This window comes from Desarmillaria tabescens, assembly GCF_030435595.1.
Source record: "Desarmillaria tabescens strain CCBAS 213 chromosome Unknown EV420scaffold_6, whole genome shotgun sequence".
Classification (NCBI taxonomy): Eukaryota; Fungi; Basidiomycota; class Agaricomycetes; order Agaricales; family Physalacriaceae; genus Desarmillaria; species Desarmillaria tabescens.
This window is the reverse complement of record NW_026848305.1, coordinates 40857-65883: the sequence shown is the minus strand read 5'-3', so window position 1 is coordinate 65883 and position 25027 is coordinate 40857. Positions and strand designations below refer to the sequence as shown.

General features: G+C 48.9%; 9 protein-coding genes across 9 annotated transcripts; 5 read left to right on the top strand and 4 right to left on the bottom strand.

Annotated features, from left to right (window-relative positions):
- Nucleotides 1–121: 121 nt before the first annotated feature.
- Nucleotides 122–3048, bottom strand: EV420DRAFT_1515385 (uncharacterized protein). The gene is made up of 18 exons (XM_060471888.1): nucleotides 2854–3048; nucleotides 2491–2803; nucleotides 2071–2433; nucleotides 1955–2013; nucleotides 1887–1891; nucleotides 1757–1859; nucleotides 1612–1682; nucleotides 1478–1561; nucleotides 1374–1427; nucleotides 1282–1323; nucleotides 1174–1227; nucleotides 1100–1123; nucleotides 999–1049; nucleotides 924–944; nucleotides 815–868; nucleotides 715–762; nucleotides 596–661; nucleotides 122–546 (listed from the first exon to the last, which is right to left on the bottom strand). The coding sequence occupies exons 1-18, from the start codon at nucleotides 3018–3020 to the stop codon at nucleotides 170–172; spliced, it is 1956 nt and encodes a 651-aa protein (XP_060335335.1). The 5' UTR covers nucleotides 3021–3048; the 3' UTR covers nucleotides 122–169.
- On the bottom strand, nucleotides 3046–5262 carry EV420DRAFT_1515384 (uncharacterized protein). The gene is made up of 5 exons (XM_060471887.1): nucleotides 5141–5262; nucleotides 5029–5089; nucleotides 3940–4976; nucleotides 3766–3889; nucleotides 3046–3686 (listed from the first exon to the last, which is right to left on the bottom strand). Exons 1-5 carry the CDS (start codon nucleotides 5219–5221, stop codon nucleotides 3439–3441), a joined length of 1551 nt encoding a protein of 516 aa, XP_060335334.1. The 5' UTR covers nucleotides 5222–5262; the 3' UTR covers nucleotides 3046–3438.
- Nucleotides 5263–5273: 11 nt separating this feature from the next.
- On the top strand, nucleotides 5274–7174 carry EV420DRAFT_1328038 (uncharacterized protein). The gene is made up of 8 exons (XM_060468777.1): nucleotides 5274–5393; nucleotides 5443–5564; nucleotides 5613–5681; nucleotides 5730–5777; nucleotides 5829–5893; nucleotides 5942–6104; nucleotides 6158–6582; nucleotides 6633–7174. The coding sequence occupies exons 1-8, from the start codon at nucleotides 5279–5281 to the stop codon at nucleotides 7033–7035; spliced, it is 1410 nt and encodes a 469-aa protein (XP_060335333.1). The 5' UTR covers nucleotides 5274–5278; the 3' UTR covers nucleotides 7036–7174.
- Nucleotides 7175–7261: 87 nt separating this feature from the next.
- Nucleotides 7262–8827, top strand: EV420DRAFT_1515380 (short-chain dehydrogenase). Its single transcript, XM_060471886.1, is given in 7 exon segments — nucleotides 7262–7594; nucleotides 7652–7769; nucleotides 7820–7912; nucleotides 7972–8252; nucleotides 8292–8390; nucleotides 8410–8515; nucleotides 8597–8827. The coding sequence occupies 7 exon segments, from the start codon at nucleotides 7510–7512 to the stop codon at nucleotides 8703–8705; spliced, it is 891 nt and encodes a 296-aa protein (XP_060335332.1). The 5' UTR covers nucleotides 7262–7509; the 3' UTR covers nucleotides 8706–8827.
- A 1791-nt stretch (nucleotides 8828–10618) lies between these two features.
- Nucleotides 10619–12839, top strand: EV420DRAFT_1032087 (uncharacterized protein). Its single transcript, XM_060465410.1, has 2 exons — nucleotides 10619–11348; nucleotides 11403–12839. Exons 1-2 carry the CDS (start codon nucleotides 10992–10994, stop codon nucleotides 12537–12539), a joined length of 1494 nt encoding a protein of 497 aa, XP_060335331.1. The 5' UTR covers nucleotides 10619–10991; the 3' UTR covers nucleotides 12540–12839.
- Nucleotides 12840–17121: 4282 nt separating this feature from the next.
- EV420DRAFT_1031880 (uncharacterized protein) lies at nucleotides 17122–18311 on the top strand. Its single transcript, XM_060465408.1, has 5 exons — nucleotides 17122–17547; nucleotides 17600–17753; nucleotides 17809–17899; nucleotides 17952–18011; nucleotides 18060–18311. The coding sequence occupies exons 1-5, from the start codon at nucleotides 17276–17278 to the stop codon at nucleotides 18185–18187; spliced, it is 705 nt and encodes a 234-aa protein (XP_060335330.1). The 5' UTR covers nucleotides 17122–17275; the 3' UTR covers nucleotides 18188–18311.
- A 930-nt stretch (nucleotides 18312–19241) lies between these two features.
- Nucleotides 19242–21580, bottom strand: EV420DRAFT_1031840 (acid protease). Its single transcript, XM_060465407.1, has 12 exons — nucleotides 21183–21580; nucleotides 21055–21123; nucleotides 20944–21004; nucleotides 20874–20889; nucleotides 20778–20817; nucleotides 20625–20727; nucleotides 20547–20572; nucleotides 20332–20488; nucleotides 20078–20281; nucleotides 19957–20029; nucleotides 19767–19902; nucleotides 19242–19710 (listed from the first exon to the last, which is right to left on the bottom strand). Exons 1-12 carry the CDS (start codon nucleotides 21439–21441, stop codon nucleotides 19610–19612), a joined length of 1245 nt encoding a protein of 414 aa, XP_060335329.1. The 5' UTR covers nucleotides 21442–21580; the 3' UTR covers nucleotides 19242–19609.
- A 478-nt stretch (nucleotides 21581–22058) lies between these two features.
- On the bottom strand, nucleotides 22059–23421 carry EV420DRAFT_1263632 (NADP-dependent oxidoreductase domain-containing protein; the record flags this gene model as incomplete). Its single annotated transcript, XM_060467184.1, has 9 exons — nucleotides 22059–22231; nucleotides 22291–22343; nucleotides 22403–22528; nucleotides 22581–22675; nucleotides 22732–22813; nucleotides 22871–22983; nucleotides 23036–23163; nucleotides 23219–23327; nucleotides 23383–23421. The coding sequence occupies 9 exons, from the start codon at nucleotides 23419–23421 to the stop codon at nucleotides 22059–22061; spliced, it is 918 nt and encodes a 305-aa protein (XP_060335328.1).
- A 215-nt stretch (nucleotides 23422–23636) lies between these two features.
- Nucleotides 23637–24956, top strand: EV420DRAFT_1263300 (uncharacterized protein; the record flags this gene model as incomplete). Its single annotated transcript, XM_060467164.1, has 3 exons — nucleotides 23637–23846; nucleotides 23882–24045; nucleotides 24104–24956. The coding sequence occupies 3 exons, from the start codon at nucleotides 23637–23639 to the stop codon at nucleotides 24954–24956; spliced, it is 1227 nt and encodes a 408-aa protein (XP_060335327.1).
- Between the last annotated feature and the right edge of the window lie 71 nt (nucleotides 24957–25027).

Here is a 25027-nt window from a genome sequence, read left to right as displayed (position 1 = left end):
GCCCTGGAATTTGAAAAAGATTCTGCATCCGAATAAAACACGATCACGAGCGTGCAGGTACCAACCGAAGGGTATTACATATGAAATATACATTAAATCTTCGTTTCCCGACATCCTAGTCCGTATGCGTCACAGAGAAGAATTTCGATCAGGCAAAGGAATTATGAAACTAGGCTGATGTAACCTTTCGTTTCTTATGCCTCGGCTCCAGTTCAGCATCCTCTAGTTCTTCATCCTCATCAACCTCCCACAAATTAAGCCCCTCAATCTCTTCCATCTCTTCCTCCTTAATGTTGTACCTATTCGTCACCACCTCTACTAGCTTATCATATTTCAAAGGTATCTTCCGACGCCTTTGTCCGATGGTGTCTAGGGCTTTAAGATGCGATCGTACGGCCATTAGGACGCGTCTTGACGTTTCAGAGCGTGGCTCATAGTCCTCAATAGCTTCGGACAGATGCGCGCTCTGAGCAGTGATACTAAGATACTCTAAGATATCCTGCTGCTGTCTCGTCGTACGCTCCGAAGTGATTTGACGCTTCAGTGCTAGAATCGTAGGTGAGATACAAAGAGGTGCTTAATGTCACAACCGTACCATCTATCTTGCGTTTGTAACGAGCCGTTATCACAGAGTTATCATCTCGCAATCTTTGAATCTCATCTGGCGAATAGCCCATTCAACTTCGGATAACATAAAGATGACAAAGACCGTACCTTTAAACATGTCTTCCTGCTGCGAATCTCTATGCAGACGATCTAGATCTAGTTTTCAATGAGGACATGAGAGATATCAGTTGCATGTGTGTGATCAAACCTTCAAGCTCTTCCACGTCGCTTCCATGCCTGCGAAGACTCAAATGCCTCGCTTCTACTAAAAAATGGGTTAGACTCAATTCCCGTGGAGCAGAAGCTACACTCAGGACCTTCTTGTCCACTTCTTGACGCTGAATCCAGATCAGACATCAGCCCCGGCAGTCAACTTAAGATGATGATCCTACATTGCAATGTTGGGTCCGTTTCAATCTGCTGATCATTCGCGATTTCGACACCTGAATATGCATGAAGACCGAGTTGTAGGAGATTCCCAACTGGCACATACCTGACATCTCTACCAACGGTTGAACTTAAGTGCGGAGTCAACACTCATTGCGGACGGGCCATCTGAAGCCTCACCTGCAGCCTCTGACACCTGACGCTCCTGGCATGTCTCTTTTGAGCGTTGTGCATCTTTACGAACTGGCATGAGGGGGAGTTCGACATTTACAATCAACAGGCACCGACCTTCTAGTTTGTTCTTTAGCGTCGCAAATTCCTGTTGATATTCTAAACTCCAGGTCAGGCGAAGGAAATACCAAGAAGAGGATGTAACTCACTAAACGACTGCTGCTGTATTTCGCTTTGTAAGGTGGTTATTGTCGTAGTGGCAGCTAGAAACCTGTCACACAGGTTCGTTCTAGGTGAAGTAATATAAACGAACCTGCAAGCTCTGAGTCTTTATTTTTCAGACGCTTTTCTAGTGAGGATAACTCAGCCTGTAAATTCTCTGCGTTGGTATTTGCAACTTATATGCCGTTAAGCTAGCTGAAACAGGAGATAAATGGATGAACATACCGGTAAGTGTAGCTTCCTTCTCTTCTAAATCACGCTTCAACGCTGAATAAAGTAATGAGCCTAGCTGTAAACTACTTTTGAACATGAATATTACCTGCAATCTTTTCATCTGCCGTTATTTGCTGAGAATTGAGAAGTTTGCGACATTCTATCCAGGTTTAGCAAGCAAGGACACTTCAAAGATGTGCGCGTACCGGCCATCTTCCCTCGTAGATACGTTTGTAGCGTATACAACAGCTTATCCCGAGCTAAATGAAGATCACGAAATGAGGCACCGGTACTTTCCTTTTGAACGTGTATATGCTACCTTCATTAAGATCTTCTTTCAATTTCATGTTTCCACAAGCTTGTTCCGTATATCTTTAGCATGTCAACGTAGCCATCTTCCTGTGGATCCTCAAGCTGTAGCGAGTTCATAAATCAGCAACTCCTGTGTGCACATACTAAAACTCAACGCACCACCTGTAGTGGAGCAACGGGTACTGGCGCTTCAGATGTACGCGTTACGGGAGACCCAGAGGAACTGTTATCAGAGCTCAGTCGGGGAATTTTGAGAGTCAGTGACCGAGTCGGTGTCATATCCTTATTAGCATCGAAATGAGTTGGAAGCTTTTCAGGCTTCGTTGCTCTTTGGGCACGAGTCGGAGATTTCGAAGGAGTGGGATATGAACTTGGCAGCGCTGAGACGTGTTCACTGCGTTCCGCAGTTATTTGCTCCTTTAAATGTACTGCACGGCTGGTGAGGAGCTGAACGATGTGGTCAAATTTCCCTGTATCGCCCGTCTCCTCTAGAAGGGCTTCATGATCGAGTCGAACGTTCGGCTAATGACAATTTATCGGTCACCGACTTTCACTTCGTTGACTCCTAACACGACTCACCATTAGGATTGCATGGATCCAGTAAAAGATTGCGTATTTGATCTCCCGGTTGTCGATGTCGAAGACAGCCTGCATCACCAGGAAATCTTCGGCCTTACGCATAGAGCGCTTAAGAAAACCCGACATAGCAGTAAGCCTATGCTCTTCAATGAGCCTATCGTAGAACCCGTGGGTACTAGAACGACTCTTTCTCCCTTGGTGGCCGCCACCGAGAGCATATTCTACTGTGGAAACACCCATCTCGAAATCCGCCATAGTGGCGAGAGATGAAGCAGTAAGGGCCAGATTGCGCTGTACATCGCCATTTCTAAGCCTGGAGGACATGAAATACTGTGAGCGCTTTGATAACAGTAAATTACTCACCTCGACGACGCGATATACGCGCAAATGGCCGCCAACGCAACTGTGCCAAGACCGGAAACATTTGGATTGGATTTTACTAGACGATATATTTCTCTGGCTTTGTCCCGTGTCTCCTGAATATCGCAAATATTATCAAAACGACAGAGGTCGTCATCTTCAGAGGCCATTGGAGATGCTGAGAATTGTGGAGGTGGTGGATACAAAATTCATGCGTCACCGGGCCGGGAAAAAGCGTCGCGGCAGTACGTGCCTTAGCTAACGTTGTTATAGTTAAACGGTTCCAGAATAGCTCTAAAGGTAATTATGGCGGGTTAACTATCAATCATATCACAAACACAATCGAGCAAGAAGAACAGGAACGAAGAAAGATAGGCAAATCCTACTACTTGAGATTTGAGTATCACGACACCAAAGGTTTGGCATTTTCTTTGCAATTAGACCTGGCGCCAGAGGAGAGCGTGGCCTGGTCAAGACATGGAATAGTGAATACAATATACATAAGATAGTCTTCAATACTATTGCGAAACCCAAGTCAGCATGATCAAAGCACAGCAATCGATTCTGTTCACCAAACAGCGTAACGTATCACCGCCGTCTGCTCCTCGTAGAGCTCTGGAACTTGCTTGTTTCTCTCCTCAATCTTCTGGTCGCTCTTTCACGCTCAATCTCCCTTCTCTCCACTTCCTCTGCCGACAATTCCTCAAACCTAGTAGCAAACTCCTGCGCATCAGCCCAGTCCCGCCATACACTCTGCAGGCCCTTTGGTCGGTTACCGCCCCATCCAATGTTTAACCCTGTCTTGTCCTTCACGACCCCAGACTTGTCAATGACATCTCCAATCACGCCCCATTCAGCCGCGTCCTTTTTATGCCGAATGAGTTCTTCGTGGATGGCATGAGCAACTAGAGGAACAGGCTTCTCCGGCCAATCCGAGGTCTGCACAGAGCTGAGTAGAAAACGCTTCAGGCGTTAGCGGTGAAAGGAGGTCCCACTCTATGTGGTCCAAAAGGTGGTGTGTGGCAATCTGCACATCGATCTACGGAGAAAGATTAGTATAAATGTAGAAAGAGAACGAAGAAAACATACGCTGAGAATAACCCGACATTCTGCGACTTCCTCACGGCCATCTTCTTCGCCATTCACTGCTCCATCAATACCCAAATCCATCGAAGCGATACCCTCATGGTCTTCCAGCTGAGCTTTTATTTGATTTGCCACCGTTTCAGCCCAGGGGACGATCGGTAGATCAAGATCATTACAAAAAGTCTTTGCGAAAGTCTCTGGTCTGACGATATTCTCGTAAAGATTCCACACAAAGCAATCTCGTATTCGGTGCGTCTCTGTCTCAAATTCAACACGTATAGGCACCAAAGATGAACGTCTTTCTGAGTGAGCGGCTAGGATGTCTGGAGACGCGTACGTATGGGGAGTAGGATAGAAAGGGCGGGCTGTTATGAACCGAGAAGGCGGAACCTGACCTAGATAACTCTGGTCGAGCTCTGTCTTTTCGGGTAGTGGCGGTGGAGGGGGTGGTGGCGTCGATTGCTGGCGTGTAGTAGTGACGCCTGTTGTTGAATTGAACACAGACATCCCAGCACTCATGCGTGCCCTGGTGGAGCTACCCTGTTGTCGGATCGCTGTCCTCGTTCCTCCGCTCGCTACAAAATCAGAGTCGTCGGAATCGAGCGCACCAGCGTCAGGAAGGTCGTCGCCGGAACCTGGGTCGGCATAGTTGACTACACCGCCGCGTCGTGTGGCAGCTCTTGTACTTGTTGAAGCCGCGTTGGATGAAGACGAGGCAAGTATAGGCTGCATTAGTAGCGTTGCACCTGTCTTTAGCCGCGAAGAATAGGTAGATACCAAGGCTTGCGGTGTAGTCGGTAGTATTGACCTGGGCGGGTTTGGCGGCGGTGGAGCTTGTATCACTACTGGCTGTACTGGCGGCTGAGGAGTGGCTTGTTGATAGACTATCTGTGGTGTATATGTCGTCGTTGGTGTTGGTGTATTGGTGAGGTTTGTCGACCGGTTCGCTCCTCTCGCCCGTGTACTTCTGGCGCCGGTCGCAGCATTTTTTGGAGGGGGTGTCGCTGTCGTCGTCCACGCATGAAGATTCTTCACATATGCTACCCTAAAGCATTGGAATAGATAGCAGGGCTGAATCAAGGGTATCCTCACCTTTTGAGACCGTTTGTGGCAGTTGCGGCGTCGGTGCATACGTCCGGGCAGCCGACGACAGCTGAAACCAAAGTCGTCAGTATAAATTCTTTCGCATAGATAGCTGACGCACCTGATTTATCGTCTGCCCCAGCTGTACGTCGGACATATTGCCGAACGATGTCGGAAACGACGAATTCTGATTGTCGGCCATGGTGGTAGTTGCCAAATTGAAGGTCACCAAAAACGCGTCAGTCACGGCGTGACGTCCATGCTTTCACGGTCACCATATTTTTTCCGTCTTCGACCACCACTACTGCCGCTATTTCTTCGACATAACTCTACTCAAGGACACAATGATGCTATCATCAAAATGCTCATCGAGAGTACGCTTGTTTCCTAGGCCGACAGTTCCGACGCTAATTTTTTTTATAGACAGAGAAAAGGAACGAAGGAATCCTGCAACCGATGACCAGAAACTACGCGCTTTTGACAAGGCTATCGCAGTCCTGAAGTCAATAGACTTCCCAATAAGATCTGAATCAGATGCTCTCAAGGTTAGCTATCAATGAGCAAGTTCTGCCAGTGTCTTATTATCTCCCTAGTTAATGCATTTGGGTGATCGCAGTGAGCGAGCGAAGGAAGAATCTGTGGATAAAGAAGCTTCAACCAAGGCAAGTAGTGATTCCCCAGCCTTATTCCTTGTTTTGACCTACCTTCAGGAAGTGGACGAGCCCACTCCCGTCGCACAAAGCGATTCTGCACGGGTTGTAAGTGCTGTGACAATGTGCCTTCTTCAATGCTGACAGCTACTCCATAAGAATGAAGTTCGCGAAGGTACTAAGAGGGTCGTGTTGAACGAACTTCAGCAAGTTCCTGGCCTAGGGTGAGTACTGATGCCCTATTTCCCAACAATTCCCTGACAATTGCATAGTCCTTACACGGCCAGAAAATTATGTGACGCAGGCTGTACCTCTGCCAGCGAACTCCACCGTGCGAAATTCCAACAATTACTCACTGCACGCCAGAGAATCCTAGTCGCATACTACACCCACCTTCGCCAGCCTGTCCATCGCAAAGAGATAGAAACTATCAATGTGCGTCGTGATATTCAGCACCATGCCAATACTGAGCTCTTCGGCTGATCTAGGACTTTATCCGAACGCAATTACCCTCCGATTTTCAAACAGAGCTCGCTGGGAGCTACCGTCGTAATTTCCCTTTCTCTTCCGAAATTGACCTCATTCTCCTCCATCCAAGTTTTGACATTGCACCCCAACCCCCACCACCCCCAGAGAAAGCACTACAGTTTCCACGAAAAGGACGAGCAGAGAAGGTGTACGGAAGATATGCACAAAAACAATTCGGATCTAAATCACCTCTTCTTACTACTGTCATCCCCACTTTGAAAGTCCAAGGATTGATAGCAAAAGAGGTCAAGATGAGCGGGGGTGACAAATGGGATGGGATAGTCAGAGTTCCTGAGTTCAGTGCGGATGGACAACCAGAGTCCCTCGAGTCGAGAGTCAATGCTATAAAGCGGAAGGAGGGGAGATATAGGCGTTTAACCATCAAGTCAGTTACGTTTCGTCTCGTCTAAATACTTTACTGAGTCGGTTTGCTAGTCTTGTCCCTTGGGAATGTCGAGGTCCAGCTCTGCTCGCACTGACAGGCGACATGGAATTCGTGCGACAAGTACATGATAGAGCCGACAAGTTGGGACTGTTCCTCGATGGGAACGGTCTATGGCGATGGCACGAAAATGAAGACTTTGATGGCTTTACACCTACCAAACGCCGTAGAGGACGTCCTCCGAAAGATGCAAAGACCAACGACGATGAATTGCGGGGTAAATGGGAGCTCATCACTCGGGGTTCAGAGAAGGATATCCTTGCAGAGCTGGGGATGGCTTATGTGGAGCCGTCTAAACGGAATTATTCCTATCTGCTTAGCAAGGTCACCAATGGTCGGTTACCGAAGTTGTATGGAAGTGTTGTCCGCAAAAAGTGGATGGATGGCCAGCGGTAAAGCTCTGGCTCCTCCCGGTGAGAAGTCGCATTGTATCTTGATACCATCATTGAGGTGTATAGTAGAACGTACTTAATAATATCCAAGTAATCAAGTAATCGCCTTATGCTTCGGACTATAAGGTCGAACGACGCGCGATAGCATATTATGTCGTCTAGTTCAACGATTCGCTTCTGCGTCGATGAGTATCAGTGGTAGACGCTTGGAAGACCTTCGGAAAGCGTAACACGTGTGTCGCGAACAAATTTGGATATATTAGAGTGAACCGTACATTCACATCTTGCACTGAAGGTTTGTATACCTCCTGACGCTCCCGACCAGTATACGGACCGCTGGACGGATCTATAGCAGGATGAATCTATGATCCTACGTTCCTTCGTCAATCCCATGACGGTGTATACACCCGGTTCCGGACCGATCGTTGGTATTATATATCCTTGATTCCGGGATTCAGCTCTATCTCGCCTCCCTACTATGTCTTCCATGAAGTTCACATCGCGAAATCTCTATGACCTCTCCGGCCTCGTGGCTGTCGTTACTGGTGGCGGAACAGGAATAGGTGGAATATTCCACCCAAGAACACTAAGCAAATAACAATAACTGAACTTCAAAATAGGATACATGATCGCGCGAGGACTTGCAGAGAACGGAGCCAAAGTGTACATCGCAGGGAGAAGGAAAGAGGTCCTAGATAAAGTCGTGGCGAGTGGGTCTATAAATGGGACAGTGGTAGCGTACGTCCGCTTGTTCCTTTTGTCCTGCTTGCGGTATTGACGCGAGGTAGACTGCAGATGGACGTCACGGATAAGGAAAGTATACTCTCAGCAACAAGGGTGTTGGAGGAAAAGGAAGGAAAACTGCACATTTTGGTTAACAAGTATGTATATCATTCCTTCTGCTTGAACTTTCGATGATGGCATCTCTATCCAATAACAGTGCCGGCCAAGTTGGTCCCATGTCCGAATTCTTCAATCAGATGGATGCCCCAGAACACAAGGACGCTGAGACACTCGGCAAAGCGATGTTCAACGAATCAATGCCAGGATGGTCGGATCTCTATTCCATCAACGTGTTCCCCATCTTTTTCGTCACCATGGCGTTCTTAGGGCTGCTTGATAATGGGACAAAGGAATGCGCGAACACCCGCCCAGGATACACGGCCAGTGTCATCAACGTTACAAGTATCAGCGGGTTGATGAGGCTGGCACAAGGATCACGTATGTTTTACATTGACATCTTCCCGCCTTTATATATAGGCTTAGCGGCATGGCAGTTCGCATACAACAGCGCCAAAGCCGCTGCATCGCAATTGAACAAAATGCTATCTACAGAACTTGCGCTTAAAAACGTACCCTGTGCGCGTAAACGCCATAGCTCCTGGACCGTACGAGTCGGAGATGACGACCGATGTGATCACACCCGAAGAGGTGGACAGTATCGGGAAGGGCGTGTCGCCTGTGCCTGCGAAGAGGGCTGGGAAGTAAGTTTTTTTTTCTTATTCAATCTCTCTAATTTTGTTCGTGCCGGATGATAAATGATGATGCTGACGGTGGCGAAACAGAGGCGAGGAGATGGCGGGTACGGCGGTTTACCTGGCTTCGCCGGCAGGGGGGTATATGAACGGGCAGGAACTCGTTATCGATGGGGGCTATCTAGCGGTAAACCCATGAGCTTAGTCTGCGGGGAAAGTAGTTGGCAGGCAGATTGCTAGTGCTAGAACCAGGCAAGTAAAATTGCAGACGTGTATTTTTGTACTTTTTTAATTACTCCTCTTACACACCTTGTGCACTTTGCAGCAGCAGACTGATGGAAGCGTGTGGACTGTGGAGGTCCGTTTCCCCTCAGACGGTGCCGACCCCAGAACGGAAGAATTTAGCTCCGGATCCATGATCATGTTAGTGTTGCCGTTCAGGTGCGTTGAGCCTTGGGGAGGCAACCATCGATGGAACGTTTGGAGCCCACATGCACCCGAATGTCGCATCACCTTGTTCGCATTGGCGAATATAATACATCATGATGGAAGTACAATACAGGAGCCCAAAATGATGAGAAAAAGAGAAGTCTGTCAATGGTTAAGTGGAGAAGTTCCCGCAACAGTTCCCCGCATCGCTGATTTCACCCCGTGGCGGAGGGAGTAAATTGATTCCGGCGGCGGGATGATAGGCATGATATTGTCATAGATGTGACGTGTCAAGGAAGAACGTGTGATACATTATCAAGTTATAATCAAGTGGAATCTAGACTGCCTATCTCTCTGTGCAGTTATTGTATTTGAGTTTGGAAGCACAAAGATTACGCCACCCAAGCTCGAGACCAGGCAATGGCCAAGACCCTTGTGTCCGGCATCATAGACCTGGTTATCAAGGCCCCACCGGGCTATTTGGGGCAACAGATACGGCGGAACCAAATTCTTTTCCCCTAATTCACCTCCTGTCGGGCGGGAACGGAGCGCCCGGGGATCAAAATATGTTTCGGAACTACGGACTGATACTCTGTGATCGATGACGCATAATTTGTGAAGACGCGATTTATACTTGGATGGTCAGGGGTTGCTGAGGGTTCGACGCGACTTGAGGCTGACAGGCAGAAGGTGCTGTTAGGTTTTACACGAGGACACGCGGCTGACTGATTAAAAAAGCCGACGGCTTTCAGGGCCTGGAAAATTACGGTACCATTGACCTGGACCATTGCAAGTACGTGTACATGTAATTAATATGGGGTTCTGACAAAAGGAGCCGACCATACGAGAGACAACTCGGAGTACTCGGAAGGACGAATGGGAGGGGAACGAATAGTAACATCAGGCAGAAGTCGACGATAAGCGCACCCAAGATATGTCCGGTATTCATCCGGAAAGGTGGCTGACATGGTAGACATGGGAAAAAAGCATCGTGTCCAAGTCGATAGAGGTCGAGAATCCTGAGAAGTTCCTTACCCCATTTCCGAACCCCGCCCCCATAGTGATCGGTGGAAAGCTGATATGTGTTCGCAGCTCGCAGTCGTCACGGCAAACAGAACGCACACATATTGAGGCTAGAGGACCGGAGTCAATGAGTATGTGTACCTACCGAGCTTCTACAAGTAAATGTACGAGGTTATGGCACGGGAAGGGGGATAAATCCGAGATTGTATGTTGGAATGTATGGGTATGGGTCCAGTACATCAACACAATAGTAGAGAATTCGAAGGGGTACGAGATAGATAGTCAGGTGAGGGACTTACAGGGTCTGGATGCCGTTATCGCCGCAGACTTGCATGGAGATTTGTAAGACGCGTGGGGGACATCGACTCGCCCGTAGGCCTGGAAGGTCGAGGTCCTAGGCAATTCTCCGGCAGTAGAGTGGTCGTTTACAAAGAAGGTTAGAAGCGACTTCTGGAGAGTCGCGACCTTGACAACGTGAATGAATGGACGAATCTACTACGGGTGGGTCAGCCCCAAGAGTTACGTGACGGAAAGGCGGGCCGCCAAGTACTAAATGCAATGGTGAAAAATAAATGATCTGAAATAAATGAAAGGAATGGTCAGCTGGCGTGGGGAAGTGGGGGTACACGTGAAAATAGTTGGTGGGGAACGGACCGGAATAACTAAGTTCCAAAGGTGAATGTGACGGTCAATCAGGAGGAAGCAATATAGAAAGGAGAACGTGTAAGGTGGGAAGAATGGAAGAGAGAAGGAAGCAATCTGGGGTGGTAATTCGAAGGGCTACTCCAGTCTGGAGTTGACTGGAAGGCGTCTACCCCAGGCTGAGGGGATGATGCCGGGGCATGCCGGAGCGAATCATATTAATCCCGGCGGTGGAGGAAGCGGATAAGCCATCGGCCCGGAAAAAGATCGGCGGTCTCCGCCCTGAAACGCCCGTCATCTCGCCACTGGTCGACCCCTTGGCTCTGTTCTTCAACCCTACCTTAAGTTCTGGCAACTGGCCAGCCCCACCCCCCTTTGGTTCCCTACCACCATGGTATCCTCTACACAACCCGATAAGCCTGTTCCTCGTCCTTACAAGTGCCCTTATCCTCTCTGCGGCCGTGCTTTCAGCCGTCTGGAACACCAGACACGGCATATACGCACTCACACCGGCGAGAAGCCCTTTGTATGCAGTTTTCCGTCCTGCGAAAAACGGTTTTCGAGGAGCGACGAGCTCACTAGGCATTCACGGATACACAATAATGACCACAACAATATCACTCACCACCAGCCCCCCAAGAAGACAAAGTCGAGGGGTACTGGCTCTCCAGATCATACCGATGAGCCAGAAGAAACCCAAGTCAGGGTAAAGAAGAAAGCGAGAAGCAGAGCAAACAGCGACGACGAGGTACGCTGCAATCTGACTAGCTTAAGCGCCTTTATCTCATGTCTGAGTTTTCAGGACGACTCATATGCCCGGCCGACGTCTGTCGGTTCCTATGATATCCCCCATTCTCGGCGCAGTCGTCCTCAGTCATCCACCACACCCCCGACGACGACCTCATCATTCACGACACTGTCCTCTGTCGCCATGGACGAGTTATATGCCCTCGAACGCGAGGAAGCGCTGCGCCGTGCAGAGTATGAGGCACGCCATGCGGAAGCCCTGCGACGAGCTGAATACGAAACACGTACACGAGGCGGCATGGGGCTTGATTTTTCCATTTTACAACAGTATCCCTCACGTCTCAGCAAGAGCGCTACGACTTCGCCGGTTTCTACGCCGGCGCTTCATCCGTACGATGACAGCCGTGGCTACTTTGGCATTTCCAACGAGCGCGATTACTATCAGCCTCGTCACCACCACCACCGGCAGTCACGGTATCAAGTCGTTTCAGACGATGAAGAGGGCCCAGGTAGCAGCAGCGCTAGTGAACGGAAAATCACCCGCAGACTATCCGGCCCCGCATGGCAGATGACACCCTTCTCCACACGTTCAAGCGGGGATGACTCTGGCCATCACGTCGATTCTGCCGTCGCCAAGCACGCTCACCATTCCCACCCTCATCACCCATACTACATTCCATCACATCATCCCCACCCCCATCATGTGCCCCCACCCCCGCAATATCACGAGAGTCCTTCTCCAGCTAGCTCCGATTCAGATTCTCACGTTACTCAAAGTCATTATGGACGTCAGCCTCACTCTCCCTATTCCAGTAATATAAGAACTACAAGCAATTCTACGTCTCATACGCCAAGTACAAGTCCTTTTCTTGGCCCGATGAGGGGACTCAACTTGCACAGCGCAAATCCTTCTCGTGCACCTTCACCTGTGCTAGCCATGCTGCCTCCTCCCGGGTTGCCTTATCATCACCACCACCAAAGCAGTCATAGCGGACGGAGTAGCCCTACGAGCCGGAGTGCGAGCCCCCCACATCACATGCCTTCGCACGCCTCGCATCATCATCATCATCTCGCTCATTCTGTACGGATGGCCTTCGGAATGACGCCGATCCACCCCCATGTCACACCTCCTGAGTCAAGCTCGTCATCGCGGGAAAGTCACAGTCCAGGCGCGTGGAGTGGTGGCTGGTAATAGCCCCAGGATTACGTTGGCGCCGCTTAAGATCGTAGAAGATAGCAGCAGCGGAGAACCTGAGAAGGAAAAGGAGAAGGTAGTGTCTTTGACTGAGGTCGAGCGTAAGGAAGACAGTGAGAAGAACGGAGAGCGAGAGAAATTACCGGGATTCAGCCTTTTCGAAGCAGCGGTTCGGGGTGAGGGTGCGCTACCGGTGGTCGGTGCAGGCTGGTAACGACTGTATGTTATTGCGATCGTCTTCATGTTTTTGCTTTTGTTCTTTTGATTATCCATGCTATGTTTATTGCCTAAGGGCCCATTAGTAACCGGGACCCTCTTCTACCGCGATCTCTTTCATTATAGATTTTTGCATCCCCATCTCACTTGCAATATATACCATCTAGATAGAACTATAGAGCCTTTTTAGAGTATGCTTTCTTATCATATACTACAGGTACTATGCTGTAATTGTGGCGTTGATTACAATTCCATGTCGGCAATGGGTCGTTCGTGTTGTTTATCAGACGTGTTTGACAATGAGAAAAAGAAGAAAAGTAACATCCCTCATGGTCATGACACGCGGCGCCAAGGGACATTGTACTCATTCTATTGGTTCACATGAGCTTAAGTATGTCTTCTGACATATCAGACGGTGGGTTTCCTGCGGTCCAGAGGAGGAACGGTCTCGTACGTCTTTTATATACGGCCGACGTAAATTCCGGAGTCCATCCGTCAGTCGGCTGTCAAAGCGCGGGCGATGTGATGCTAGACCTTATCTTATCTAGGGACCTAATAGCAAAAAAATCTATCGTTATCGCGCCATTCCAATTTCCAACCTGCTTCGGCATGATTTCAGTTGTGTATTTTCGCGATTTTTCAACCGTTTTACCTTTTTTTAAGGGTCGCCTGTTCACTGATCATCCGTTTCGTTCCGCAGTTCCATTTTCCATGGGGCAGGGCGACGTCGCATGTGTTCGGAACTCTATAGTGAAAAGCTTGGCCTTTCAGCTTTCCGACTATGTATAACATGATGACTCACCGGACCAATTTTTGAACAGCCCGCTCGCCTCGTCCTTCGCAACAATCATGACTCCAGGCTACATAGACTCCCTGTTCATTCCGAAGGCTGCTACGCGAAAGTGGGGGACATTTTCCTTCCGCTGTTCCGTGCCGACAGTGGACACACGTTTCGTCGTTTAATCGACAGTCAAATTCGATTTTAGAGGGTATTCATGTGTCGTATGTGGACCCTCCTCGACATCACGCGTAAGGGTACGGTACGTGCAGATCCCCGGACCCTGGAATATATTCCGGCGCTAGTGACTTATCGACACTTCGAGCGGATCCCGATGGAATCAAGACATCTCGCACTGAGGATCGCAGACCCTGATTTCCCGAGCTGAGTAAAAAGGTCAGAGATAAGTACTTCACTTGATCGAGAATCATACCGGGGTAGATAGTAGGTTTCCAAGCGACGTCGGACTCCAAGTTCAGACGACAGCACTGGTGTACGTAGTACGGAGAGTCTAGAACGCAAGTGCGAGACTTCAATGTGGTAAATGCGAGACGACGGGAACGGAAAGGCGGTTCCTAAAGGGAGCAAAGAGGATACGGGTGGAGTCCTTAGCTGCGAGATTGTAACCCGCATGTTTGATGCACCTCCCCTACAGCGCGCGCTGGAGCCATTGGAATACGCGCAGTACCTCGTAGCACAGTCATTCACAGCTCACGGTCGGAGATAACCGTCTTTCTACCGAGGGCGACTGACAGAAAAGCTCCCGGATTAACAAATCAATACTGTTCCGGTGGGGGGGACTCGAGTAGAAATTCGAGATCTAGTACCTATCATCAGTGAACGACGCGTCCAGAACCAGATTGAAATATTAATGGAATTGAACATTCAGTTGAAGAGGCATCTGTCCTCGAGGCGGAGGCTGCGCAGAGAAGACCTCCCGTTTGAGACATGGGAATTACAAGAGTTACTTGAGGGACGTACGCCGATGACCGATTGACCCACTCACAGGTTCAAGTGAACCTCATGGACATGCAGTGAGTAGTGAGTCGAGGCCCCCGAGTGCTACTAGATCCATCAAGTTACCACTGAGTAGGGCTTTCAGGTTCCTCCGAGTCAAGATTGATCATGCTCGCATGGCCAATCCAAAAAGAGGAAGCTTAGCCTCAAGAACCAGTGCCGGCAGTCATCAAGAGACTGAAATGGATTCGCAGTTTGACAGCGGTTCCGAGAGTTCTCGAAGCCAAGGCCTTTTTGGACGAAGGTCTGATAGAATCAACAGCACCAGGATTCGATACACAGAGCCTAGACTCGCTGTTGTTACACATAAGACTCCAAGTTGGAGATACACATATTACGCTTACAAGAGCCTAGACGACAAAAATCGAGAACCGGACGAACACTAAGTCGTAAGCTGCAAGAGCTCGGTGATATCCATGATTTTGATGAACTTGAACCTGAGGTCCAGATTCATCTTCCAGCCTCGACGTATTCGCAGAATCAAAAGCTCCGTAAGCGTTCTCACAGCAAACATCTTCTGATGAGTGTCTTCTCCGCGCTTGTAGCAATGTGCGTGTTGGCCTCGACACCTATATGGTCATATTGTATGGACCCTTCTCCTGGGACTGATATCGAAAGTTCGAATATTATCCTGTGTGGACCAAGAATCAGATGATTAAGGACGGAGGGCAACGAAATATTGCTCCTGTGAGAAACCAATAATTCAGAGTTCTGAAGCGTGCTCAGGACCGGAACTTGCAGGCCCTGGAAGGCAAATACTTCGTCCACCTTCAAACCTCCGCAGTTATTGATGAAGCGAAGGGATCGCAATGGTTAGTTACTGTGCTGCATTCGTAGATTAGTTCTGATCTTCGATATTTTAATTATTGATTTACATTTTGGCTCAGAGTAAGGATATAAGCACCCATCGTAAAAATTTGACTGGTCATGCGTCAAAAGAGTATGGTTCTTCCCGCGAAGATACTGGATATAAAGTCCGAAGTCGAGTCGTTGTTGACCTCGTGGATCGATCGATGCGATGCAAGCGTATAGGAATATGAACGTCCATTCTGAACGATCAAACACTGCCTGAAGCTATAGGACCATGTAATGGCTATACTCCAGGGCCCTCCTCGACGTGGAAGGGGATAAACCTTGATGGGCTGTTGTACGCCAGGAGACACGCTACTGTACCCGAGCCTACTCAACATGCCTTGTCTTGTACCAATTTCGAGCTACTCAGTTTGAACATCAGAAGGTAATATAGAACGACACTAGAGACGCACACCGAGGTTGACCAGCGAGAGCTACAGAGAGCCTACAATATCTTCTGGCCAAACAAACCACACTCCAACTTGGCATCGCGTGGTCTCGGTTAACTACTGCGGTGACTTACGAGAGTATTGGAAGTAGGCAGCTGATTATCCAGTTCCACAAGACACAATCAAAAACCAGAGAACAAGAATCTAAGATAGTATATCTTTCAGGCCAGGCAGAGCTTCGGGTAAACAGAACAGCTCAACAGCAGCAGTAATGTCTACGCCCAAATTTATATCGAGTTCACTGAGAACTGGCTGGCCAAATTAAGAAGCGCTTAGTTAAAGGACGGACTTGAGTGGTCCAACTCTACCATCGGCTTTTTGATGAGAATGCGAAGCGGAGGCCAAAATACCAAACATGTGGTAACGAGCCTGGGAGTAGCCCGCATTCTGTCCACGGTAGTCAAGGGTCAAGGGGGAACGGTTCATGGCACCCTTTACTTTGACTAGTTCCGAACTATCAGGCTGACCATAAGAAAACAATTAAGAGATTGGAAGGAGCTGAAAATTACGGGCAATCTGAAGATCTTAAGCTTGATGGGAAAGTCACGTTCAGTGCAATAGTCGGAATAGATAACAGAAAGTTTGGATAGAGAGCAGGATTACGAGCTTATACCCTTAAGCTTGAGTATCGAAAGAGTAGCTCACCAAGCTTAGAAGAGGAGCTAAAGGAAGCGCACTGTCTGGCGACTTGGAAAAGGCAAGAGTCGGCTTCGGTCCGATCTACCGTGGAGGCCCCGGGTAATCCCTATAAAACCATCCAAATTTGGACCAAAAATCCAGGATTCTCGACCCATTTAGGCGACCATGTATTTTTTCCCCAGAAATTCGACAATCTTGTGCAAGGTATGGCGCCAAATTTCGGATTTTGGGTCACTGTAGATGGTCTGGGATGTCGGAGGGCTTAGGCTCTCGCCCGATTCAGAGTTGAACGAGTTGAGCACCGCATGCCAAAGACCAAGCTCGTGAAAGGTGCGTTTTTAGATGAGGAAAAGGCTTCTGGCATTTCAGTCTGATGGAATACTACAGAAAAAACCCAGATATAGTCCTAAAAAAACCCGGGAAATGGCTTCTGGGAGGCAAAGTATCAGGCAAAACCCAGAAAACGGGGTCATTTGGAGACCCCAGAAATCCCGAAAAGTAGCATTTCCTGGATTGGAGCTCTACAGACAAATATTATCCCCGATAATTGGGTCCTGAGGCTACTTATAGTTGTTTTGATCGATCAGTCACTTGTCGTCCTACAACTCAAGTCAACAACCACGCACTTGACGCCTCGTTTCTTGTACCAGCGCCTATCAATTTGGTCTTCTAATGAGCTTGCTAATATTTGCTGCCAGTCTATTATATCGGAGGTTCAATTTGGTTCCTCTATAAATGGGGGGAGGGAGAGGGTACAACTTCATTGAATCAACTTCATCGCAATGCCTGCGTCAGCCTTCTCAATTCCCGAGCTTTACCAACTGATTACGCTTGCCTTGTCCTCGACCTCGCTTTCGCGACTTCCTCCGATTGTTGTCATGGCTGTCTTCGTCGGTCTCATCGCATATTCCCTCACCTATCCTTACTATGGTCCCTACTCCCCTGCGAATGTCAGGGAGAATATCGCAAAGATCATGGAGGATGCAAATGCTACATACGATTTGCTGAAAAGCGAGCGTATCGCTCAGTTGGCAGACGAAGAGGAGCATCACAAGTGAGCTCCGGGCTAACTATCTTATATCGCACGTTCTTACTTTACAATATAGACACAGCGCCGCTTATGATGCTCTGTTTCAGCAGCCCTTCTGTGATATCTATCACGAACGCGCCCTTCTCCTTCATCCTATGGATTCTTTCCGCTTCTGGAGGGATGCAGGGATATGGCGATCCGACATCAGTAGCTGGGTCAACAGAATGAAAGTACGTCGGACTCTCTTGTACTTTCGCTTGGAATCAACTGAGGTTTGTGCTACAGACAGCCATCAAGGCGAAACAATTGTCCTCGGAGTCCACCAATACCTCCGACGAGTTAGGATTGGAAGCAAAATCATCAAACACCAGTTCTGGTGAGGGCTATTCCAATATCTTCTGGGGTGATCACCCATCGTTGCATCTCAGAATCCAACATATATGCATCCGCATCGAGCGGCGTCAACGCCGATGATGTTGTCGGTGTCGGTGCGTTGATTCACCAGTTCGCAGGCATTGACTTATGCTGGCGTCCAGAGTCCTACCCTCTATCCTTTATGCAAGGCCCCAACAGTAGTAGTAGAGGTGGTAGCATGGGTCCACCAGGCGAGGAGGATATCACCAATATGACCGCAAACTATGACGCATCGAGGGAGTTAACCTGAAAGAAATGCCCTCGCAGCCACGTCAAGGCACAAGACCCTGGCAATAGAAAGGAATTAACTCCCACATCGGTATACAAAAGCTACCCTCAACCGCTTAGCAGGTGTCTTGATTCATTATCCGGATGCTGTTCTCTTAAGATCCTTCCGACCGTTCTCGGTTTGATTCAAGATTCAAGATGGCCTCAAGATTGTCGCCGACTGAGATGTCCTCTCAGCCCTGAGTCGGCGACTACCTCATCCACCACCCATGACTTGCAACAGCCTCAAGTTAGTTTGTAAGCGGAGATCTTGTGACTGGAGATACCACTGCACGATATTCGCATGTTCCTTCTCAAGTCTTCCCCATCTTTTATTTTCTAGATATTTTCTCCTCACATCGATGTTCAAGCACATATCGTACCATCTACCCTGAACGAACGAAGGTCATCTCGACATACTGAACTGTCAGCACTATATGGGATGCTAACCAGTGAATACGAACCCTTCACATATCACTATCATTGCAGCGTGATTCCTCCGATTCGGAGCCTTCGCTACCATCGAACCAAGGTACTCGATAGACGAGGCACTTTTCGATTCTCGAAGCGCAATTGTTTTGACGAGGTTCTGATGCCCTAAGAGTATTCGACTTAGTATCCATATCTCTATGCAACCCATGTAAAACCAGTATCTGCCGAATCTCAGTCCGCCGAGAACAAACACAGTACATCCAAATTTCTGGACAGCACTGGTAGGAAAATCGGTTTGTTCTATATTCCCCTTTGGCAAGGCTCGCTTCTAGTTTCGTTCCCACTCGGTGTTCTCTTTTTCACTGGCCAAGGTGGCGTTGATTGAGACTCGGACATAATTCGCCCCTGCAGGTTAACGCATGGCCTCTCAGATGCCCTGATTCGCGTGCTCAATCACGGATAATTAGGGGGCCCTGGGAAGCTGATGCAAAGTTGCGTTAATTAGCTATGTGTTAGCCAGGCGGTTGAGTCCAAGGTACTGATGCCTTACACTGCACTGCAATACACAATAAGTGTCCGGATGGGCACCCGGGAAGCAGTGTTTATTATCAAGTTGCAGATATTTGGCATTGATTCGCGCCTGTAAAATGGCTCTACCTCTCTGCTGATAAGCTGTAGAGTAGCACCGATTAGTCCGTGCTGGGCTGATTGGCACCGCTGTCGCTGACGCTCGGAGGCATCGGTTCATACGAGTTGCCGCAAAATGATGGAGACAAGTTTGGTTTGGCTCACAAGCTGCCCCGAAATTTCCGTATCTTGCATGATCCAAGAGTCCCGGCATCTTGATAAATACCTCTTCCACTGAAAGATTTGCGTTGATGCATCACCTGTTATATATATACAATTCCACGTGTGCTAAGAAGAGTACAATGTCCTTGAAAAGCGTAACGAATGACCTAAGCCGGTTAGGTCATCAGTTGCTAGTGTCATTAGTGTGGGGAGTGGGGGCGATTCCAACTCGGCTGTTGGTGGTATCGTAGACACTGTAGAACCTCTGGAGGAAGGCGAACCCGTCTGAACGAAGGAATGGGTCAATCGCGTTTGGAGGAAAGGCGGAAATTGGTACGAACCAATGAAGTCGAGACCTGAGCCATCCATGCTTCCCATGTCGGCTACGATAAGATAAATTCCATTGGCCTTGCCGCCCATCATGGTGTTCAAGCTTCTCGGCCAGATCTGCGCATTGGGGGTCATCTCGAAAGTAGTCTGATCACCAAAGTCATTCTCTTGGTCTTACAGTGTTTGAACAAGTCAGCTCACCGAACCAATCTTGAAGGAAAGGTTATGCATCTTCTCGAATTGCGCCTCAGTGACAGAAAGTAGTCCGGTAGACCTGAAAACATGTCAACGTATTTCATGGAGAATATAATACAGGGCATACTCATCCATCTTGGCTCCCGTCGCCGTCGTGTACTTCTTGAAAGCACCGCTGGACAAAAGAAGAAGAGTAGTTCCGGTATCAACAATACCCGCGGAAGTTGACATGATGGTAGTGCTTCCATATGTAAGCGACTGGTCAATACCCCAGTACTTGTTAGCCGGAGACGTAGAAGTGATCGGGACGTAGGTGATTTCTCCCGTATATCTAATCAAGGGGTTATTCAAGGCAACAACATGAGGATAATTAAAACATACTTGGAAGAATCCTCAGTGCCGAAGGTCAATTCTCCGTTCGCCATGTCCGTACCCGTCGTCGGCACGTACGAGATACCGATCGACTCCTTGTCAATCTTACCCTCGCTCTTGAGGTTGTCGGTAACAGTAGGGATGGTTCCCGAGCCACCAACAGTGCCTGAGAGATTCGCAATCAGTCAAAGCATCAGTTACAGAGTGGGGGATGTAGAGCATACCCTCGGTAAGGTCTACCGGTCCGATGCTGCGGGCCAACTACGTCAAACATCGTTCTACGAAAAGAAAGGAGAGCGTACCCAAGGATTCCGTCAACTCCACTGAAACCTTCAGCAGAGGAGGCGACGCCGATGGACTGTTCGTCGATGACAAGGTCCGCAGCGAGTTCCACTTGGTCGGTGTCTGAAGGTACATGTTAGCAAGTCACTAGAGATGACAAGTGTGAAGTATACATTCTGTTCCAGTGAAGGATCCGGATCCATAGCTGACGTTCTACAGATCGCGACACGTTTGGGTGATATTCTTTCATCATAACTAGAGAAACATACGACAGTCTTCCGAGTGCTGTGAAGGCCATCAATCAGCACCCTAGCAACGAAGGAGTACTAGGTTACACACCTCTTGCTCGAAGATGATGGAACATATTCCTTATCAGCGCCAACCCAGGTGTTGGAGCTTCCTGTGTAATGAATGAGCAAAATACGAGAGAATTCAACGAAGAATACGTACCCGTATCAATAAGAAGAGTGAAAACCTGAGCCGACTGACCAACCTTCACGGTCGTAGTATAAGTAACGGCTGGAAACAAGATCACTATCAACACCTATGCAGATATGGCTATGCGTTCAAGTACCCACCAGCATCCGTCACGTCGATTGAGCCTCCACTACCGCCAGTCGGGTCGCTTGGCTCAGTGGTTTCCGAGCCACCGTGGTGGCGGTGGTGATGACTCCTCTTCGCGCGCAACTCTTGGATGCCCATAGGGCCATGAGGCTGCACGCCAGACAGGAGCTTCTGTGCGCGAGCCCTATCTCGAGCAAGAATGTCCTTCGCATGTCCGACCTTAGGGTGAAGCCGAGAAGCAAAGGGAAGAGCAGTGACCAAAACGCGAGACATGATGAAAGTTCAGCAGAGAAAGGCTAGTATCCAAGAGATATGATGAGGAAGTATTGAATACAGAAGCGTACCCCTCAGCCTTTCGGGCTTTATAGTGGTATCTTGTTTGTGTATGTCGTGCATACCTTGTCCAGAAGGGCTCTAAAAATAGAACAGAGATAGCGTTGGACGTGCTCCCGATCGGACACGAATTAGGCCGATGATCATGCATTCTGTCGTGAGGAAGCCACACACACGTACGGGCCCGGCACCGCGACTGAGAGACACGATATGAGCGACTACGGTCCCAGGCTTGACGGTACATTCTGCCAGCGGGATTTGAGCCGGGAACTCGGAAAATTAAAGTGTTATCACTATACCTGAGCGAGTATCAACCACGTATTCGTCAATCCACCCCGATGAAGGCATGACAATGCAATAAAACGTGTTGATGATGTCAAGACGAGCAACCACAAGCGAATACATCAGATGTTTTGTTGGTACGCAGCAGGTGTAGCACATTGCAGCACAGCTTCGGGAATGCCTCCGTTGCAGGGCTCATGAGAATGTGATTGAAAGTTGTTACAAATTGGCAATTGCAATCGCGACAAAAAATAAAATTTCCAAGAATAACCTACTTACTGGACGTAGTACCTTTGAAAACCAGCGATGAGTAGCAGTGCTCCCAAAGCGACCGTGTGCCATGGCCGAACCCTTAAGCGATCGGCCAGCGCACGAATCCTCGAGAGACCAGGTGGCCCAAGCGCACCAGCTTCGTCAATTGCAGCAATCTCGTCTTTTGTCAGTGGTGCTGTTCGCGTCAATTAGTTGAAAATCAAGTCAATAAATCAATTAGGCATGACAACTCACGAAGATCTGCTACAGCCAAGTACTCCAAAAGACGCTCCTTCTTTGAGCTTGTTCTGGAAATGGGAAATTGAAAATGAGGGAAGTGATATGGATTAAGCGACTCGAAGCCTACGTCACGATAACGGCGCCCTTGCTGAGGACCCATAGCTGTAGCACCTGGGCTGGCGTTGCATTGCGGCGCCGCGCAGCTTGAGAGACTGGGGCGTCAACGGGACCTCCTGGTGCTTTCGTGATCGGACTAGGAGCCTGTAAGCGAATGCCATGTAAAAGGAGCACCGAGAGGTACCTACGTCAGACTGCTGTAAGCTTCCACGACAATGCCATGCTTCTTGCAATATTCGAGTACTGGAACAGCTTTTGCGTAATTGTACGGATGAAGGCTAATCTACGCCACCATCGTCAAGACGCATTCCTTGGTAGTGGTCTGCCAGAGACACTCACTTGGTCGACGGCCGGAACGACTTTTCCGGTCTTGACAACTTTTTCAAGATGTTCGACTTCGAAATTGCTTACGCCAATACTCCTGGGAGGCGAATTCCGAGTCAGTAACCGGCGCTGATAGTCCTGCGACAATACGTACTTGGATAAGCCGTCCTCCTTGATTTTCTCGAACTCCTTCCAAGCATTCTCAAGACCTCCCGTGACAAGTCGTGGTGAGTGAATGAGGTAAAGGTCAACATATTTCAGGCCGAGCTAACCCGCTGATAAGGACCATTCAGTCGACCAATGAATGGGTTCTTCACACCTTTGTCAGGCTCTTTCGAACCTCCTGTTGAATATCTCCGCCGCTATACTTGGTTGCAACATAAAGGCTCTTCCGGTCGAGTCCGCTCTCTCTGATTCCTATACCGACGCCCTCCTCGGTTTGATAGTCTTCGGATGTTAAACCGTCAAATTACGCCGCCTGTCGATAACAGAAAGCACCCACATGCAGCGGTATCGATGTGACTAAACCCTGTCCCCAGGGCCTGCTCGACGTATGGCACAACATCCTGAAATTTCCAGACTGAACCTGTTCCATAGGCAATAAGAGGGATCTTGGGAGGCGCAATCAGCCAGTGACGTCAACGCGCTACACGACGACTAGCTCACCTCAGTACCGTCGTTCAAAGGGATGGTTCCAAACGCCATGGTGGTCGCCACAGGCGCTGAGCAATCACAACTTTTCTATTTACGCTGACCATTCAACGCGAATATGAGAACAGATGATGCAAAAAACATAACCGGCCGGGAGATAGGCAGATTCGTGCCGCGATTTGCCGGTTCTGGTGCTGCTCCGCAACCAGCCGTGCTAATTTTGGGGTCCGCTCATCATGAAGGAAGACGTGGACGCTGTCTGTGTTCCTATGGCTGGTGATGCCTCTGCAACAGCCTCTTCGAGTCGAAAGAGGAGAAGGTCAGACGATAGCCAGTCAGACAGAGACTCTGCGGACGAGCTTGGGGCACAAGTTAGGGCTGCGAGGAATATCAGAAGAGACGATACCTTTTACTTGGAAGACGGGAGCTGCGTTCTTCTGGTAGAGAATACTTTATTCAACGTGCGTGACGAGCGACTTGTTGAATAGCACTGAATTTTGTTTATCTTTTACAGGTTCATCGAACTATGCTTTCAAAGGACGGCTCTTCTTTCAAGACAATGTTTACCTTGCCTCAGGGTGGCGAACCGGCTGAAGGGACCTCTGACGACAATCCCGTATCTCTGACGGGAGATAGCGCTAAAGAATTCAAAAATTTCCTCGGGGCACTATATGCCTTGTGAGCACAGCGTGTATCCTGCTGCTTCTGGACATTGCTCTTAAAGAGTTTTTCCCAGACCTCCGGAAATGCGAGCTCTAGCGACGGACGTCTCCAAGCTCATCGACATTGCCCGCATATCAAACAAGTATGCCTTCAAGTCGCTGGAAACATGGGCCCTTGACGCTATTCAGGAATACATCAACCACCGTCCGAGTCCCATGCCCACTTTCCCCTTCTCATTCTTCACACAACCTTCACTAACAGCGACACCTATCTTATTCGGTTCTGAACCCGAAACTATCACTCAGCTGACTCGCTTAATGCGCCTGGCACAGATGTGCAACCACGAACGGCTGCTCAACACGATGATTGGTTTGTTGAGGCAGCTCATGACCACTTCCCCACGTTACGCCTATCTTGCCATGTCTCTCTCAGACGAACTTGCTCTCCGGTCTCTACGCGGCGAGGCTTACTTGGAGGTCATGCATAAGCCTGTAGTGGTCAAGAAAGGCCCTGCAGACCTAGGCGACGTCGACGAGGAGGGCCGGTTGATCATCAGTTCTACAGAACAGTTACGACTACTAACGGGCTACTATCGCCTATCGAGAACGTGGGAGAGACTGAGACTGACCGCCCCTCGTATCGACCACTCTCCCTCCTGCAATGCGACTTGGCATCAGCCTTCATGTTCCCAAAGTTGGGTCGAGTTCTGGAAGGAGAAGACGAGGGGCGATGCCGTACTTTCTTTAGGACTGGCGGATGTACTGGGGAGACTCAAACAAGTACAAAAGGACTTTGATCGTTGGGGCAGCGCTACATACATGCATCAGGACTGCCGGCTAGCCGCCCGACGGAGTATTTTACATATGATCAAGACAGTGGAAGACGCGCTGCCGGATTACTTTTCGGAAGACAAGGACGATGATTGATACTCACGGAACTGTGTTCGTACGTATTTGTTGTAATTCCAAGTGTAACAGTAAAATACAGTATATATATT